General features: G+C 42.2%; 1 protein-coding gene across 1 annotated transcript in view; it reads right to left on the reverse strand.

Annotated features, from left to right (window-relative positions):
- The window catches only part of PGM5 (phosphoglucomutase 5), a 168014-nt gene that overhangs the window by 30610 nt on the left and 117465 nt on the right, over positions 1–19939 (reverse strand). Inside the window, exons 8-9 of the mRNA XM_008512759.2 lie at positions 17131–17266; positions 13272–13455 (exon numbers count right to left, since the gene is read on the reverse strand). Of these exons, the coding sequence (XP_008510981.1) occupies positions 13272–13455; positions 17131–17266 (320 nt within the window). The remainder of the gene's footprint in view (positions 1–13271; positions 13456–17130; positions 17267–19939) is intronic.

Consider the following 19939-nt stretch of genomic DNA (forward strand, 5'->3'; position numbering starts at 1 on the left):
GGAACAAAGTAATAGGTCTCGTCATTTGTTTTTTCTGAAAAAGCTGAAGTCAAAGTTCAGCCGAAGGTTGATATCAGACATTCTCCCTAAGAAATTTACCCTTGAAACTTCTCTGGCCTTAAATATTGGTTGTTAAGAATGAGCCGTTATTAAAGATATCATACCTGTCTTACAAATCCGACAATCCCTTACCCACCCTCATCTGCAGGGGGGCACTATGATTCCATCTGAATGGCTTTCTGCCTTTTAAGTTTTGTGGGCATATTTTGTTCCAACCCCAAAACAAAGTCTTAGTTTCTTTTGGAGTGGTTCAATGTCTGCCACAATTTGTGTAACAAAAAAAGAGCCATCCCCCTTCCTGGCAAGCCATCACTCTATGATACTAGCTTTGCAAACAGGATGATGCTATCCAGGATTCATTCACTGGGCAAACATTTTTGAACAGCCCTTATGGATCAGGTCCTGGGCTAAGCCCTGGGTATGTGAAGATCAAGGCAGAGGACTTGCTCTCCATAAACCCAGAGTGGTCGTTGTAATTGCATTGCAATGAACAGAAACCATTTTCTTAACCACCTTATGCCGCTGGAAAAGTGAATAGTTATAAAATTCCAGATGAGGTAAATGAAGCAATTCCCTACTATCCAGCAAGTATTGTATACCAAATTATGTTCAAATTGACAGTAAGGCCCCAAAGGTTCCACAACTGCATTCACAGTCGAGTTTTTACAAAGTCGTGTGAAGCTGTTATTTCTGTTGAAGCCTACACCCCATTGTCAGTATATGTGGAACACATGAGTACATAATTCACTGCTCAGGACTACGGGTTAGCCATCAGCTGGTTAAAGCAATAGCTAAGACTGGAGCCCTAAAACACCTGTGGTTGCAGATTGCAAACCATTTGAGGCGACCTCTTCTGATGACCTCCCAGCCTCAATCCTTTAAGGTAGCTCCCATTACACAGTGTAATTAATTAATTAATAATCCCAGATTAGTTTACAGCCAGTGAGAGGTTTTTAAGAATTCAGGCCATAACAAACCATCAACATGTGTTATCAGCTCATAACTAAAACTTTTTACAGTAAATCATATTATTTTTGGTCCCTGAGGGTAGCCATATTTTTGGCTGTACTCATAGAAAACTGGTCAGAAGCTACCTCTGGTAGCCTGGAATAGATTTTGCACTTGAAAAGATGGTAAAGGAGGCACAGCACACATCAGCCTGTTGGAAATAGTCCCACATCGTCTCTCTTTCCTAAGAAACCGACCATGAGATCTTAACAGAGAATCCATGTTACTTTGTGAGACCTCCAGGTGAGGAACTCCACAATTCCCCTTCTCCACACGGAACAAAAAAGTTTTAGACCCAGCCCAGTTCTGTGCTGCAACAACCCTAGTTCCACGTCTGTTGAATGTCACTTTCATGTGTGAATAGCTACATTGCTTTGGGTTCTGCATGTTCCCGCAACGAACTTAATGAATTTGCAACATCAACATGAGCCATGTTCTCTCCAGCATGTATCATCACCTACTGTCAATTAAATTATGAGGCCAAAGTCACCACTGACCAAAGCTTGCCCAGTTCCTAAATGTTCTGTAATTCCAACAACAGAATACCAATACTATACTTTGCAATTTTTTTGTTTTTTAGGTTAAACCAGGGGTTGGCAATACAGTTTGTGGCCAAATTTGACTGGCCACCTGTTTTTATAAATCAAGTTTTACTGGAACATGACCATGCCCATTCACTTATGTATTGTCTATGGCTGCTTCTGTGCTATAACTGCAGAGCTGAATAGCTATGGCAGAGACTGGCCCACAAGGGCTAAAATATTTATTATCTGGCCCTTTAGAGATGTTTGCTGACCCATGGTTTAAACCATTACATTATCCATAACATGGAACACTTACCCTTCAACCCTACCCCAGAAAACAGAAAATATAACCATCTGCCTTATCAAAATCCCAGGGGAGAGAAATCATGAAGACTGGCACAAGGGTGTCCCATGCATCCAGTCCCCAGGTATTCCAGCATCTAGCCATAGATTCATCTGGACATAGATTGGGCCCAAGTCAACTTACTTCTAACCACCTACTCATGACAGAAATGGATTTATTAAATTACATTTTAGTTTTATATCCTCGCTTTTATTGCAGGGTCTACAAGGCACTGTCCTATAAAATCCATTTTTGCAGTCACTATAGGAATATTGCTGGAGATTGCATGAAGTGCCACATGAGATATTTCCTCAAGAGCCAAGTGTTAGGAAAGCCCGTCCTTCCCTGAGGAACTGGTATTCTTTTGCCTTTCTCACAATTAGAACTTTCTAACTCACCATAGTTCCCTTTTCAATATGGCTGCCAGGACATTTAATGCCAAATTTGAGGTTCAGCCCAAGTGGATCTTTATGACTTGCATAACTATGAGTTTTCCTTCTTCTGTTCTTTACTCTTATTTATATTTTCCCTAATCTTGATTTCTGTTTCTTATTTACATTCTAACAATTTCATTATGTGTGTTTTTGCTGCCACAAATCCTCTCGAAGAAACAAGGCCCAGTGCAAATGAATACAATAAGTTCCCATCACAGCCTTAACCCTGAAGGGTTAGGATGGCTGAATTACGTCTTTGGTCCTTCATTAGTTCCTAAGCTCTGGGAGGGAAAAGCCCATGTTCTTTATTCACCATATCCTAGGACAACGCCTGGCACACAGTAGGCCCTCTGTAAGGTTGAATGAATGTTACTACATGATCAAAAACTGGAGTGAGCACCACTGGAACACCTCCTTCCACATTTAAGGAGGACTCACAGGCCAAAGGCAAACATACTCATACCCTCCATCGGTGAACTGGGGCTATGGGGCTAATGCATGTACCTTGCAGGGTAGTTGTGAAAGATACTGTATCTACTCATCCTTCATTGTCAGGGCAAGGGTCAGTTTTGGCTAAAAACAGTGGAGTTGACCATGGGAGGTTCCTGTCCCCAGATGTGAGCTCAGACAAATCATAAACCCACTAATTGCAAACTCTGCTGCACATTGGAATCAGCTAGAGGTCTTTAAAAAATATTGATACCTAGCCCTTACCCCAGACTTTGTGATATAATTTGTATGGGGTGTGACTTGGGCTTCCGGATTGTAAAAGCTCTCTAGGTGATTCTGATGTGTAGCCAAATGTGACACCACTGTAGTAGCCTCTTTTCTCTGGGTTCATGTATCAATTGACTCACTATACTACATGTCAGTCTTAAGAAAGATCCCTTTACGATCTAAGGTTTTGTGCACACACTGCTGTCAGACTGGGATCTTAGGAGGACCACAACACAGGGCGGCTCGTTAAACAGCATCTCGCTGCTGAGTCCTAAGAGCCTCCTCCTAGGGTCTTGTCCACAGCAGAACCATCAGAAGTACCTCCTCTTGAGCCACCTGACAAGAATCGTTTTTAGCACAATCTCCTGAGGAGTTCCTGAAGCAACAGTGAAGCCCTCCCTGGAGCCTCTGCAGCCACAGCAGCAATAGTAGGAGTAGTAGCCAGTAGTCCCAGAATACTAGGAGTAGCCAGAATGTCCAGGATGACACAACAGCCACAAGCTCAAAGAAGGGAAAAAGATGCCCTCTTCCATTAGGAGATAGTGTTAATTACAGGGTGGGGGTATCGAAAGGGCACTTCAGTTCCAGCCTAGCATTTTTCTTCCCTTTGAGAGCCTGTGGTTGCATGCCTTGGTGATGAGGGTGGGGTCTGGCCCTCTGCAGCTTTGTCCCAGTGAAGGATTGTTATAGGACTACGTTCCCCTGAGTTATCTCCACAGGAAAATCCCCAGTCTGCCGCTAGTTATCACGTAGATTTATTTTCCTCGCCAGATCTGCCCCCTCTTTGGCCTGCTGTTCATGGAGAGAGTCCATTTGGAAATGATACAGGAACAACAACTGGACAACCCGGGCTAGAATTCTGGCTTGGCCACTTAGAAGCTGGTGGTCTTAAGTAAGTCACTTAAGCTCTCCAAGCTTTCGTTTCCTAAGAAGTGGATGAAAAATAATACAGCCTGGCTTATTGGGTTTTTTTGTGAACTTCAGATCAGAGAATATATGTGAAAAGTGCTTTGAAAATTATAAATCACTATATAAATACTATTGTTATTATGTTAAACTTTTAACGAAAATGGTGCTATGCGCTAAGTTGCCCAACTTCCCAGATTTTGCAAAAGCTTTCTTAATAAAGGCTAAATAGTAATGGTTTTTGGTGCAAGGGTACATACTTCTTTAGTTTTAAATTAGGCAAAATTAAGATTCATTTTATTTTAAGAACCTTGCCCCGGGGCTGGCCCCGTGGCAGAGTGGTTACGTTCGCGCGCTCCGCTGCAGGCGGCCCAGTGTTTCGTCCGTTCGAATCCTGGGCGCGGACATGGCACTGCTCGTCAGACCACGCTGAGGCAGCGTCCCACATGCCACAACTAGAGGAACCCACAACGAAGAATACACAACTATGTACCGGGGGGCTTTGGGGAGAAAAAGGAAAAAATAAAATCTTTAAAGAAAAAAAAAAATGCATTCTTTAAAAAAAAAAAAAAAAAAAAAAAGAACTTTGCCCCGACCTCTGAAATCACAGCGAAACTCACGGATCTGTTACCATTTATCTTCTCTGAATTTCCCACCAAAGTGGCTTCTTTGACAATAAAATACGCCTTCCAAGTTGATCAGTTTAGACCATTAAGGTATTGAAGGAAGGACCTCAGAGTCATCCAGGCCACTTCCTCCCTTTCCTGAAGAGAAAGGGGAAGTTAAAAAAAAACTGCTCGAGGTAACATCTAGTTAACAGAGGAGCCAGGACCTCAGTCTAGGTCTTCCGACACCAGGCTCATAATCTGAGGTGGAACCACAGGAAGCTGCTGATAGTCATACATTGCTTCTGATGCGAAACATTTGGACAATATCTTATAGATTTTGTATGGTCCCTCAAACTGGCACAGAGCCTCATGTAGAGTAGGTATCTGATAAATGTTTGATAAATGAGTGTTGGTGTTTGTTTGTTTTTTTTTTTTAAGCCCTTGTGTAAATCAGTGCAGGGAAGTCTGCAAGTTGCTAAATATGAACGGAGTTGCCAGATGTTCGTTTGGAGACCACAGGACATGTTGCAGCCAGGCGGGGAAGGAGGAGCTGTACATTACCAACAGTTCTTTGGCAGCAGCCGACCTAGTCAAATACCGACTTGGGATGAGTTCCAGGGGAAAACAACATATGGCCCTGAAATCTGGTACAATGTTGCATCTCCAGTCAGTTGACCACACCAAGCATGTGGACCTGGAGAGGAGATAGGCTTGGAAGAGACTCTGCAAGCCTAACTCAGATGTTATCTCCCACAGGAAATCCCAACGGTTTATCTGGAAAGCTTCAAGGTAAAAATATTGCTGTGTAACATCTGAACCATATTTTGTAGAGGAAAGCATGCAGCTTATAAAGCAGAAAATTTGGATTGGACAGACATATCTCTCCATGAAAAAAATTACCTAGAATTACCCATTTTTCTTTGTTTAAGTCATAGAGTTAGCTGTGAGCATGAGTTCAAAAGTGGTTGAGTGGGGCAGAAGCTAGTCCATACCATGCCCTCATATAAATTACAAACAGGTGGACAAATTACAGAAAAGCATCCTTCCTCTGGGCTGCCCTGGACTTCAGCTTCTCCTCCCCCATTAGATGTGTGGAGGGGGGAGGTGTGCCTTTGTGCTGTGCACTGACTACACAACCATACCTAGCTGCCCTTCTCTTGGGAGCAATTCTTATCTACCATTTTTTACAACCAACCAGCACTCTTGGGGGCCAACAATTGCAAATAATTATCTGGGGGGAAACCAAGGTCAAATGACTTCTTAAGTGATCTTTTAAAACACCCATGTAGCCAAAACCACATTAGGTGATGAGAGGGCTGCTTGGACGGTGAAGACTTAAAAGCTATCCAGATTCCAACTATCAAATTTGGAACAATGGAACAAGGTCACACACATTCCATTTCCCCATGTCTTTGGCCAAAATGACTGCTGATCCCTGTTCATTCCACACCAGCTCCAGTTCTGGGATATCTTAGATTCTGACACACTTTACCCAGACAGCAGAGGTAGCTTCCTCCCTCAGTTCCTGTGATAGTTTGCAGCTTTTTCCTTTAATATTTATGTTTCCTGGTGACGGTCACCCTCCCAACTACACAGAGACATTAGTATCTCAGTAGGAAGTAACCGTGATGCTGTTCCAGAACGCTTAGATTCTTATCACACACCTTAGCAGGATTCCACTACCAACATTTTAGAAAATTGTCCTAAAGCAATCAACTTATGTCAGGAGAAGGGAAGTCATTATAACAAAACTCCAATGAATCCGAAGCAGGGGAGTAACAACTTCCTAACTAACCAGATAGTGTCTCTTTCAAATCAGCCAGCAAGTCATTACAAAGCATATGTGTTTGGTCCTTGGAAGACAAATAGGCAAAATCACATAAAAGTAACTATTAGAAAAAAATGGTTTAATCCATGGTTTTCAAGGTGTCCTAGCAAGAGGCTCAGTTGTCTTTATTTACCACAACTACAGTGTTGTGGAATGAATACTGAAGTTGAGAATCATAGTCATACACACTGCAACATCCCACTGAGAATGTTGTTGCCTGCAGGAAATCCCAGCTCTTTATCTGGAAAGCTACACAATGGTGTAACTACATCCGACTGAGGAAAAGCATGTAGTCCCAGAAGATGGTTTCCCTCTGTACTGGCTCCCATTCATTCTTCAGGGCACAGCTTAAATATCACCTCCCCCTGGGGAGCTTTCCAGAGCCCTAGCCTAGGTTAGTTCTCCCTGCTATGCACTCCCAAATAAGCTCTTTCTCTGTAATACCGTTCAATAAACTCTAGTAATTACAAGTCCACTGTCGGGTTGTCTTCCCTGCTAGACTGTCCTGTGTTCTGTTGTATCTCAAAGTCCAGCAAGCCGACTGGCTTATAGTGGGTGTTGGTAGACATTCACTGAATGGGTGAAGACATGAATGAATCGCACTTCGACTACCTTCACCATATCATACTAAAGTAGGAAGGGAATGTATATTAATGACGGGGATTTTTTTTCAACATCACAACTTGCAACAGAAAATGGATTTTTTTCAACCCAGATTTAATCACAATATACATGTAATGATAACGCCTCACTCCCTAAACAGTTCTATTCCTCAACATAGGAGGACTGTTTGTAGGTACCAACTTTCAGATTTAACTGAATTCTATAGGTGGCATAATCAGTATGACTGAAATGATTTAAATTCTACTTCTCGATGCATAAACCACGCTCCAGCAAGTGGTATATTATAGAGACAGTGATAAATTAATTGTAATGACAGTTTCTCAGTTGTTCATTGATTAGAATGTGATAAAAACTGAAGGTTGAAGTTGAAGGTTGATCAGTTAACTCTGAATAGAGAACTCAGTCCTGGGCCCCAGATTCTCTAGCTGACAACATTCATATGTTGCCTTCATAGGATGCCTCCAGAAACGAAAATGTGCTAAACTTCTCTATACCTGTTGACCAGGGTTTAGTGGTACCACGGTATATATTCAAGTATCACAAGCCAGACTAAAATGTGATTTCAAGATTACCAAAGAGACATTAGTATCTCAGAAGGAAGTAATCACTTTCTTCATTATTTCTAAATATTGAAATTAAAAAGTGCAGACACCTTCCTGCAAATTTAAATAACTCTAAAAGCAAAGTGACTTCACAATCAAGCTCAAAGTGTGCTTTTTCTATGGACTAATTTCAGATGGTTCTTTTTTCCAGGTTGAGGACAACATCAAAATGTTTCCACACAGCCTGCATAACTTGAAGAGGTATTAATAAGCTCGGAGTTAGCCTGACATAATCAAATTGGACTTGGTTTTCCAGATCAGCTAACTGGTATGCATTTATTTACATCAGGTTTTTAAATATCAGTTGAACTGTTAATTGCAAATGACTTCAGCACTGGTAGAAAATTTCATGACTTTTGATCTTGTTAAACGGAAATACAAGAGTTGGACAAGCCGCAAAGAGAGACTCGGTTGCTTAAATTTTGCTCCTGAAGTGTCAGGGTTTCCCATTTCAAAGCTAATTTTCAAAACATAGGTCAGGGTTTTGGATCAATGCCCACGCTAGTGGCAATACATTGTCATTCAGTCCTGGTACCATTTGTCATATTGTGCTTCTTTCATGCCAGCAGGATTGGAGTACTCCTTCCATCAGAGCTGGGAGAGTCTCATAAGCGTAGAGCACTGAGTGGTGACTCCAGGAGATTGAGGCAACATGGGGGAGATGGAGAGGATAATGGTAAGAGATGATCTAGGTATTGATAAAGTTCCTTGGGATACTGATGGTGAGGAGAAGAGAAAGAGTGCCTAGCACTGTGGAACATCTTGATGTTTGTACAACGAATTCATCCTTGAGGAGAGAATGGGCCACCCTTCAGGCCTTTGGGAGCTACCTGACCTTCCCTCATCTTTCCCATCTCTTAACAAGGCATAAATTTGGAACTGCTTAAATTAGGCAGCAATTTGATCAAACTGCTCCCCTACTCTTGTAGTAGCTATTGGCTTACTTCTTCATTCATATTTGAAGAAACCATCATCATTCATTCACGTGACTACGTTTCACCTTAAAACAAACAGTGACATATCCTCATGGGACGATAGAAGGACAAATTGGAATTGTCGAACCACGCCTCATTAAATTGCTATTTCTAAATGAGAGTCTCTCTTGGGGCCTGTTTAATGGAAAGCACATATCGACTTTTCCCTTGGTGCCCAAGGTCACAAAAATATCCAACACTTGGAGGCAGCCATAGTAAATTCTATGAGACCCCACAGGCCACAGTGAGGCCAGTGGGGTCCCTGAGAATTCTCATCAGGGGTTCGACACCTCGGAGGTTTCTTTCTTTCTCCTTGAATGACCGCCACAGGGTCTTGCAGGCAGGATGGACTTTGTGGAACATTTCCACAGCAGTGGAGTACATGGGGGGTGGGGGAACTTATCACCAGAAGGATTGAAATTCATTTTAGTTGGAGAAGCATTTCTTCTTTATCTCTAGAGAGATATGTGAAACAGCTTTTTTCCACGGTCTGTTTCCTGACTCCGACCTCGAATCAAGGACAAAAAGGAGACAAAGCTGCCTTAAAAAACCTTTCCCCTTCCAAAGCAAGGGGGTGGGAGGGACTTAGGGCAGGCAGAGAAATGTGACTTTGAATTAGTTCACAGATAACTCAGAACTGAAGAGGCCTTCCCATATCTTCACATGACATCCTGCAAAGCTGTATATTGTTGTATGGTTTTTTCCCTTGCTTTTCTTATCATATATGGCTCATTAAATGCCCAAATCTTTCTTTCCCAAGGATGCTCTTTTAACATTAACTTATTTTAGTTACCCACTTATGAGTGTTTATTATGAGCTAGGACATTACATGTACTATTTAATTCTCCCAATAGCTGTATGAGGTGGCCACAATTACTATCCTATTTTCACAGTAAGGAGAGAAAGGTACAGGGAAGTTGAGTAACTTCCTAAGATCACCCAGCCAGGAGGTGGCAGAACCGAGATCCAAAGCCAACACTTTCTGACTTCAGGCCTGTACACTTAAACGCCACTCGTGGCCCTTCCTCAAACTGATATTCAGTCAAGTCGAAGATTCTGGTAAGGGGGAAGGAACAGATATCCCTTGAGTATCAAATAGGTACCAGCCACTGTGCCTTACAGGACTTTCTCCTCAAACCTTCTCCATAACCCTATATGGTAATTATTACCAGCATGTCCCCCAACCCACCAAGTTGAGGTTCAGAGAAGTAACACACCCAAAGTCACAAATATAACAATGACACCACCAGCCTTCAAATCTATGTCTATCTGAACTCCATCATGATAGAACCCTGGAGAGACCATAGCAATCTGCCTCCCAGAGCAAATGGAAACGTTGCATCATTACGTTTTCTTTGGGTTTGCTAGGTAAGGCACACTTCTGCTTGTCCTTATGGAGATTAAATCTCCTTCTCTCTTAATTTTAAAATAATACATAATATAGTAGCTTATTTTAAAATTATGTATTCTATAATCAAAAGGACAGATAATAACAAGGGTTGGCAAAAGTGTGCAGAAATTGGAACCTCCATACACTTCTGGTGGGATTATAAATTGGTGCAATTGCTTTTGAAGACTATATGGTAGTTTCTTTAAAGGTTAAACATAGAGTCACCATTTGACCCAGCAATCCACTTCTAGGTATATGTCCAAGAGACTTAAAAACCGATGTCTGCACAAAAACATTACATGAATATTCACAGCAACATTATTCATAATAGTCAAAAAGTGGAAATAATCCAAATGTCCATCTATTGATGAATGGATAAACAAAATGTGGTGTATCCACATAATGGAATATTATTTGGCAAAGAAAGGGATGAAGTACAACATGGATGTTCCCTGACAATATTATGCTTAGTGAAAGAAGCCAGTCACAAAGGGCTAGATAGTGTATGATTCTATTTACGTGAAATGTCCAGAACAGGAAAATCCATAGAGACCGAAAGTAGATCAGGAGTTCCCAGGGGCTGGGAGGGAGGTGACAGTTAAAGAGTACAAGGTTTCTTTTTGGAGTGATGAAAATATTTTAAAATTGATTGTGATAATGATTGCACAACTCTATAAATATACTACAAACCATTGAAGCACGCACTTTAAATGGATGAACTGTATGGTATGTGAATTATATCTCAATAAAGTTGTTATACATTTATATCAAAAAATTGCACCATGAAAAAAACCAATATTATGCATTGGGTAGGCTCTCAGGAAATAGCTACTGAATGCATGCACCAAGTACTTTATGACTATTTAAAAATAATACTAGTTCATTTAAATCCAAACATGTCTTTTAGGAGTGGATAGTGCTTATTTTGCAACAATGTCACATGAAGTGTGCCCCAGACTCAACTTTCCCTGGAATTGAATGCTCATAACTACTGACCTCCCAGGAGTGCTGAAATGTAGGCTTTGGTGGTGAAAGTTTAGCAACAGCCCCACCATGCAGGAATTCCCCCTCCATGCCAATGGGACCAACTGTGAGAGGACCATCTGTGACGTGCGGACAATGGGGATGTCCTGAGCGTTAACAGGTCTTCCAAAACCCTCACTGAGCCAAACCCAGACCTGCAGAGAAGCTCCAGTATGACTCATGACCACCAGCTAATGAAGATGTCACTTGGGTCCTGGAATCTGGGAAGATGAACAACCTTCCTTCATACTGGAGAAACTCCCAAGAGCAGGTGCTGGTAGCACTTATCACTTTACAGCTACAGTTGAGCTCAAACGAAAGAGTGTGGGAAGGAAAAAATCAATAAATTCCAGAGTGAAAAGAGAAATCAGTATTCAGGGTTGGAGGGAACATGGAATAAATAGATGTCCAAACTTGAGATCTAGCTGAGGAATTAGCCTGATGTGAACAGTTAAAGAAAAACCAAGAAAAAAGAAACAAGGTGGAGTATTAGTGGATTTAACAGCAAAACAAATTAGCTCAACAGACTCAGGAGTAGATAAAATCCAGAACCTAGCATTGACGACATAATCCCTTCAAGGAATTGTTTTCAAGCCTTCCTCATCATTGAACAAAAATCTCCCAAGGATACTTCAGAAAACATGTTTTTTATGACCCTTGAATTCTACATGAGTCTTGGATTTGGGAAAATTTGTTCTGAGGTCCTTGTGTAAAATGGAAGTGGGGATATGATACAAAACCAGAAAAGACTTATCAAGGCAGAGAAGCTCAACGATGCCATGCACTGAGCTCTTGACTTCACATCTCCAGGGATTCACTGGTGTTATTTTGGAGAGAATTCAATCCACTCTGCAAGAAAGCATCCTTGAGTGAAACAAAACACAACTATGAAAAATGTAGTGTGCACTCCCTGTGTAAAGGATGGCTGGGAGTTTTTGTGTATTTTATTTCATTCCATTTCCAAAACAACTCCGTGATACAGATATTTTGCAGATGAGGAAGAAACCATGGCTCAAAGAAATCAAGCAACTTTCCCAGACTCACATAACTAGTAAGTGGCAGGGGTAGGATTTGATTCTGAGTTTTCAAACTTCTTAACCACAATTTTCTCCACTACCTTACACCTTTCAAGTAAGTACTGTAAGTAAGACTGCAATCAATTCGTCCAGCCATAGAAGGTCTTCTAGAATGAAAGACTGACATTTTGATGGAGATGAAAGATCACCATAAAACTGAGCAGACCAGAGGGAGAATACCAAGAGAGTAACAGCAGGGCATTAGGCTTTGGGACATCTGCACATAAGGGGACCCTAGGACAAGGAGTATGGATGATATACTAGTCAAAATAAAAATAGCAGTGTCCCAAAAACCCACAGCTTCTGATTTATTTCGTTGTACGTGATGAAGTACTTGATGGGCTTGACTGTGCTTGATGAATTAGGTATAAGAGGCAAAAATTGGGGCATTTGGGAATGGAACTTCTCAACATTACTCAGAGTGTTTTATTTAGACTCTAAATGTTAAAATGTGCTCCCAGAGTGGTCCACGTTTGCCATAGCCAATAAATAAACAAAATTGAGAAAAAAAATAATAGTGACAGCTTTCAACTTCGCTTCCACAATTCACAAAGATGAGACCATAACAGAAGCTGTGGTTGATTTTGCCACTTATCTATGGTAGTAATAATTCTCGACCATAAATAATTCTTAAGCATAAATCTTCCTTTGGGATTTTTTTGGGGCAAATTTTCCAATTATTTCTTCCCCTACCAGGAGTAACAAACCTGTCTGGCTAAGCTCCTGTCATTCCTCCATGACATAAGGTGAGAGAAGATGAAACATCCCTGCACCTGAAGGTCCCAAGGAAAGGGATCTTTTGCTCTTGGAAACTTTTCTGAATCTGTCACCAGTAACGGCCACCACATAGAGAGCCTGCAGGCTGCAAACATTTCAGAAGGAAATGTTGGGTCTATATCTATTTGTAGTATTGGCCCATCAGTTACCAGGTGGAAGGAATACTAGACAGAGAGACAGGGCTGTGTTCTAATCCACCCTTGGTCACTAACTAGGCAGGTAACCTTCACCAGGGGCTTTCCTCTCTCCTGGCTACAGGGCTTCCATCTCTAAAATGAAGGGCTCAGAGTAGCTCACCCCTACCACCTCTTCAGCTCTAGGACACTATGGCCCCAGCTCTGCCTGATAATTTGTTTTGCTGATTTCCTAGAAAATACCTGTTTCTTGGTCACGGTGCCATCCACAGGGTCCACGTATTCAAAGCTGTCTGTCTTCGCCACACTGTAGACATGGCTCCCCACGGCAAACTGCTGGCCGATGAAGGACTTGTCTGTGACCAGGGCCTCTAGGTCCCTCATGATGTAATATGTCGTCTTGGGCTCTAGCCCCTCATAGTCAAACCTGGTGAGGGAAGGCAGGACACAGGATGAGCACAACATAATCAGAGGGCCAGCAACTGGGTGTACCTCTTAAGGTCACCTAATCATTGGTTTTATTTCCATGGAAGAACTGCACAGAAAAGCAGCCCTATCTGGTCTCCCCTCTCCCACCTGACCCTCATAAGCCATTCCCCACACAGCAGCCAGAGTAAGCTTATAAAAAATCAAATCATGCCAGTCCTTCCCTTTAATTCCCTCCAAAAACTTCCATATCATTGAGAACAAGACTCAAACCCTAACCACAGCCTACATAGCACTGTGGGATCTGACCCTGCCCATCTCCTTGACTGGACTTGGTCCCACTTTCACCCTTGTTCACTATGTTCTAGCCACACACCTTCTCCCCAGTCCTCAGATCCTCAGAGACACTTTGCCCTTTCCTGCTTCTGGACATTTGCTCTTGCTGTCTGTCCCCTCTACCTGGTATATTCTTCCCCCAGATACTCAAATAGCTGGCACGTTCTCTTCCTTCAGTTTTCAAGCTTAGTGTGACCTCCAGAAAATGACCTTCTCTGCCCATCCATCTAAGGTAACTTCCCTCTATTGCTCCTTCTCTCTCATCACCCTTTATATTTTCTTTTGGTAGCTAACCAAATCTGTATTGGCCTTGTTTGTATATTTGTTTACTTATTTCTTGTCTGTTTTTGCCCACGAGATCCATAAGCTCCAGGAGGACAGAGACCTTACCAGTTTTGTTCTTTGCTGCTTCTGGTAAGTAGTGTTTTGTAAGTAGTGGAATGAAAGATGGGGGGAAGGAGAGGAAGGAAGGAGAGAGAGGAATCAAGGGTGGTGAAGAGAGAAGGAGGAAGGGAACTCAGTGTACCATAAAACTCTCTTGGAAACTTGGAAGAAATATCACAACTGTTCCATTAAAAAAAAGGCCTCCTAGCCAAGAACATCAAATGTAACAATGGGGCTGGGAAGTGATTAGAAAAAAATACTAAAAATAACACATATCTCATTTGTTGTCTCGGGGTTTATATACGATAATGCATACCAAATAGTTGGCATAGTGCCAGACACCAGTGCTGAAAACTAATTACTTTTATTCTCAGTCACTACCATAAAGAAACTTTCCCGATGTCAGATAGTCTTGACCAAGATCTAATGGCACACCCGAGGGTGTCTGTTTAAGAAGGAAGCCAAAGGAGGGGCAGCTGCGCTCAAGTGGCTGTGGCGGGATCTCACACTGAGGCTGTGTAACACACGGAAAGGATGTGAGTTCTCAGAGTGAACTGAAACAAGAAAGGTCTGGGTAGTTGTTACTATTTTTTTCCACTCAAGACCTTTTAAGACTTCCAGCAAACTTCAGGGCAGTTGCCAAAACAGAGGACATGGAAAGTTACCATGTCTACCAATGGGTGCCTGCACCTATATTCCTTTCTTGTATTCTCTCCCTCCTACGCAAGGTGTGTCCTCCCCACCTCAGAGACAAAACAGCAGGGACCTCTCTCAGAACATTCTTTCTCAGCAGCGTATGTGTTCTGAGCCTAGACTCTCTTTAAAGATAGTTTTTTGGGGAAGGTAGAGACCCAGCCAAGCAGAATGGGGCAGGAGGATGGAAGAAGCCGGTCTAGTGGCAGACAGAGAGGCATTAAGAAGATCCAGAAGTTGAGAAAATCCTCTGATGTGACAGATCATGTTCAGTCTATGGCTGAGGTCGTCAGACCAGCCTGCCCAAAGGGCCGTCTTCATATACCAGCAGCTCCTGGAAGTACTCGCCCCTCACTGCCACAGACAACCCCCTCTGACCACCACCAGCATCAGCATACTTTCAAGGGAAGAAACCTTTAAATGGAGAATTCCTTCTGGGGCCAACTCATACAAGGCAAGTCATCTGGGCTCTCAGACACAACTTCAGGCTCAGTATTAGTTAAAACAAAGTTGTTTTATTATCTCCTCTCCGTCAAGAAAACAGTCAGGCTAGAAATCATTTTATTTCACAAGCATCTTTCAACCCACGTTGGCTGGAGGCTGAAGGAAATGTTTGTCTTCCATTCTACCTATTCCCTCCTCCTCTTTTCTTTATCTCTGGAATCTTTTTGGACAGAAATCTGAAACATAATTCAATGTCCTATAAGAATTTAAATGTCCACTGCATTATATCCTCTAACATGGTATTTGTTATGAAAAAAGTAATTATCATGTAAGTTCTTGGCCACAAAAAATGAACTATATTATAAATACACTTATCATAACACCATGTCTTCAAAATATTGGCAGAAAGCTAGATAATCATTCCACAAATTATGAGGAACACATCCCTGACTCAAAGCGAACTCCTCAAATGAGAGTGGTTGGCAATCATAATATATTTTCTCAGGTTGGACTTTTTGGAACAGCTTCATGCAACAGAGGGATTTGCTGTGCCAATTAGCCCTTTGGTATGCCAAAAAAGCCCACAAGGATCAGGAATTTTTGGCACTTGTTAGAAATACTAGTGAGTAAAACAAGTTCCCACCTGCCTTGAGAGTCCTTATTTTATGATACAGTGAATAATTTGAGGAGGTTTGCAGACTGTCACATCCTCAGCCTTTTCGACTAAACGGGAACCAAGGATATTATGGCATTGTCTCCGTTTCCCAGAGCATTGCAATCTCTTTGATTTTAACGAGCACAATCACAGGCTTCCTTATTCTCTATTTATCTAAGTAAATGACCTCTTAAGAGAAGAAACAATCACCTTATAAGGGAAGTCTAAAGCTTTCTTTCTGTCCCCAAGCTCTTGAAACACAACCAAACATCCAAAGTAGTTAACTATTCATAAGCAAAGCAAATGAGCCACAAGCTCTGTTTTTAAGACACAGAGAGCATCTGAGACTACCCAAGAATTCCCTTGCTCCCTCCCCTGTACTCCACAGTTAACCTCCTTTCCTACCACTGCTCCCCCTAAACCATGGCTTGGTACTAGGTACACATACCTAGCATTTCTGGGTACACACATCTAGCGGGCAACCACAAAGCCAGAGGACTCTGCTCCCTTTCTTACTTCAACAACAGGAAAGTGATAGAGACCCCAACCTAAGCTCTTAGCCACTGACCTTTCTCCTTCCTCCTTCCCAGGGTAATATTTCCCTTTTTTGTACCTCCTGTCATGGGGACAAAACTTTAGTAAAATCTGGGGCTCCTGACCTATGTGGTTCCCTCGGAGGGCGCCAGCTCAGGCATCTTGGACATTGTTTGGGCCATTAGTGGGGAGCTAAGACAAAGGTAGGGAGAGGATTACAAAAGCACCCAGACCTGTTGCAGCTTCTGTCTCTGCCCTCTTCCTTGATAATTATGGGTGGAGAACCAAGGAGGAAAGCCCCTGGTTTGACTGCACAACTCTCATGGGCACCAAAGGACCTTTCAGGGCTCTGCAGTTCAGCTCCCCTCTTGGGACAGCTGCCTACCTTATAGGCACTGATGAAAGGATTACAGAACGATGTCACCCAGGAAGGGGAAACTTGTGCCCTCCAGTTTAGTAATCCTTGGCACCACCCCCAGCCACTTACCAGTAGTTATTCAGCTCCAGCCCCTGTGTTCCTCAGATCTTCCTGCAAGACGCGTCCTCCCTAAGGTTCTAGCCCACCAGTTTTAGAAACCTTCTCCAAGAGTAGTTCCCCAGGATCCATACAGAGACTTTTACCCTTCTCACCTGCAATAGTAGTGGCGGCCAAATTTGGCCCAGTGATCTCGGACAATTTCCTCCACACTCTGCTTCCGGGCAGCAATAATGGAGAGCCAGACCAAGACAGCCCAGAGACCATCTTTCTCCCGGAGGTGATCAGAGCCTAAGGGAGAAAGAAATATTCTGTTGAGGATTTGTTCCTGGGGGAAAAGTAAAAGCTAAATAAACTATGAAGACTAGTTAGCAATTGAGTGTTATATTGAAATGATTGGATGTATTTATCTGTTGTGTTAAACATATGTCCCATAATATACTTCATTTCCAAAAATATGCAACTGAAATTCAAATAACATAATATAATATCAAAAAATAAAGTAAAATCCTGGAAATTGTTGAAAGAAACAAAGAGCCAAGTTGATGTGACATTTGCCCAGTGGTATCATTCATTCAGTAAATATTTGGTGATCCTTGATCATACCAAGCATTGGTCTAGGTACTAGGGATTCAGCAGTAAACAAGAGAGCTCTTAACTCGTAAAGCTTGAATTCAAGTAGGTGGAGACAGGCAATAGAAAGTAGACAAATAAAAAAACAAGATGTATCAAATACGGTCAAGGGCTACGAAAAAAATTAACTGGGTGATGATGTCACAGAGCATGACAGCAGCAAAGACTGCATTACCTAGAGTAGTGTACTTTACCTAGAGTTGGGTTGAATGGTGCCCCCCGAGAAGATATGTCCATGCAGAACCTGTGAATGTGACTTTATTTGGAAAAACAGTCTTGCAGAGACAATTAAGTTAAGGATCTTGAGATGAGATCATCCTGGATTATCCAGGTGGGCCCTAACTCCAACGACAAGTTCTTAGAAGAAGAGGAGAAGACACAGAGAGGAGAAATACAAAGGAGCAGCTTATGTGAAGACAGGGGCAGAGACTAGAGTTATGGGGCCACAAGCCAAGGAATGCACGGAGCCACCAGAAATAGAAAGAGGAAAGAAAGGATTCTCCCCTGGAACCTTCAGAGGAAGCGTGGCCCTGTCAAAACACTTTGATTTTGAACTTCCGGCCTCCAGAACCATGAGAGAATAAATTTCTGTGGTTTCAAGCCACTCAGTTTGTGGTAATTTGCTGTGCAGTCTTAGGACTACTTAGTTGCAGTGGAGGAAACGTCATATAACGGGGAAAGCATGGGGAAAGTTTTGGAATTAGAGGTTAAAACCAAACTCTGCAATTCCCAGGTGTATGAGAAGTTATTGCACAGTTCTTAACCTTCCTGAGCCTCAACTTCTCATCTGTAAAATGCGGACTCCATCGCCAATCTTGAGGGTCTGTCATATCAATTTATCAAGTTCAGAGGGCAAGCCCTCAAGTCCGATCGCTCATGTTCAAATTCTGGCTCAGCCACCTACCTCTGTGTGACTTGCTGTCCTCATTTGCAACATAGCAACAATACGTCCCCTACTCCACGGGTTTACTGTCAGAATGAAGTGACTAAATATGCCTAGGTATTTAGAACAGTGACTGGGATGTCACAAGTGGTTGTTTTTGCTGTTGATTTTACTGTTGGTAATTCACATAAAGTACCAACATGGTGCTGATTCCTCCAGACATATTTTGAGGCAAATTGTTCTCAGTTGTTCATCTAATTTTATCCTCTGACTCTAACAATAGCAATGTCTTCAGACAGAGGACTGGGACTAGGGGGTGAGCCATTTCTTCGTACAACAGAGCAATGAAAACGGACAATAGTAGTAGTCTTGGGTTGCAAGGCTGTGAAACATATATAGAAAATCAAAAAAGGAGCCCTGGTGGCACAGAACTGCTTAAAGCTTGAAAATGGACTGAAATAATACCTCGGTTAACTTCAACTTCTAAGTTAACTTAGTGAACTTAAACAACTTCTCAATGAAGCTATAGACCACTTCCCCTTCTTGTTTCATTTACAGTGTTAAATGTTAAACGTTTTTCCTCAAAAAGGAAGACATACAACCCTGAGACGGCAGTGAAGATATTTAAAAGTAAAAAGGATCAGTCTTTCCTTCTTCCTACACACTGATCAATGGCCTGCTGATGACACTTTCAGATGTCCGATTGTGGCTACCTCTAAGTTAAGAGGACCCTGGGCACTAATTATCACAGCGCGGAGTGACTCTAGTCTCATCCAGAGAACTCTTCACACTGCTACAAAAATGGAAGAAGTTTGGAAGATGCTGGGTTAGCTTTATGGCCAAGTGCCCAAAAAACTAGGAAACTGTGCCCAGTGGGATAATTTCAAAATCTTTTGTCCTTTTATAGCTGAAAAAATCACTTTTATTTACTGGCTAGAGAAAAATACTCTTTTGTTCTAAAATATGGGCTTTGCATACCTTGGATCCCCAGCTGGATTACATTACCTGAAGACAGAACCACTAGATGCTGTTAAGTCTGTGAAATAAGATGTCACAATTTAGTGGTAGAGAGACAAAGTTCTTTCAGCCCCATAATAGCCCACCTCAGCCATTTGTAGCCAAGAGCGTAGTAAATTGTTGAGTTGGCTTGGATAGTCTCACCTACGAGTTAAACATTTGCCAAGATCCCTAAGGGGCCGATGATCAAGTAAAATTAACTGTGCCCCTTACAGCTCTCTGAGGTGAGGACAGAGACATTGATGACGCGATTACACAGATGTTCCCACCGGATGCTCACGGTGTGCTTTGGAGGGAGTGTTGGGGGTGCAACTCTCGTTTTAATAACTCTTTAAGGCAAGTGACCTATATGCCATCTCAGTGACAGGTAAGTTAAACAAGAAATGCAAGAAACCCAAAGGCATCAAATGGTTTTCTGAAACCCCACTACA

This window comes from Equus przewalskii, chromosome 22 (genome assembly GCF_037783145.1).
Source record: "Equus przewalskii isolate Varuska chromosome 22, EquPr2, whole genome shotgun sequence".
Lineage (NCBI taxonomy): Eukaryota > Metazoa > Chordata > Mammalia > Perissodactyla > Equidae > Equus > Equus przewalskii.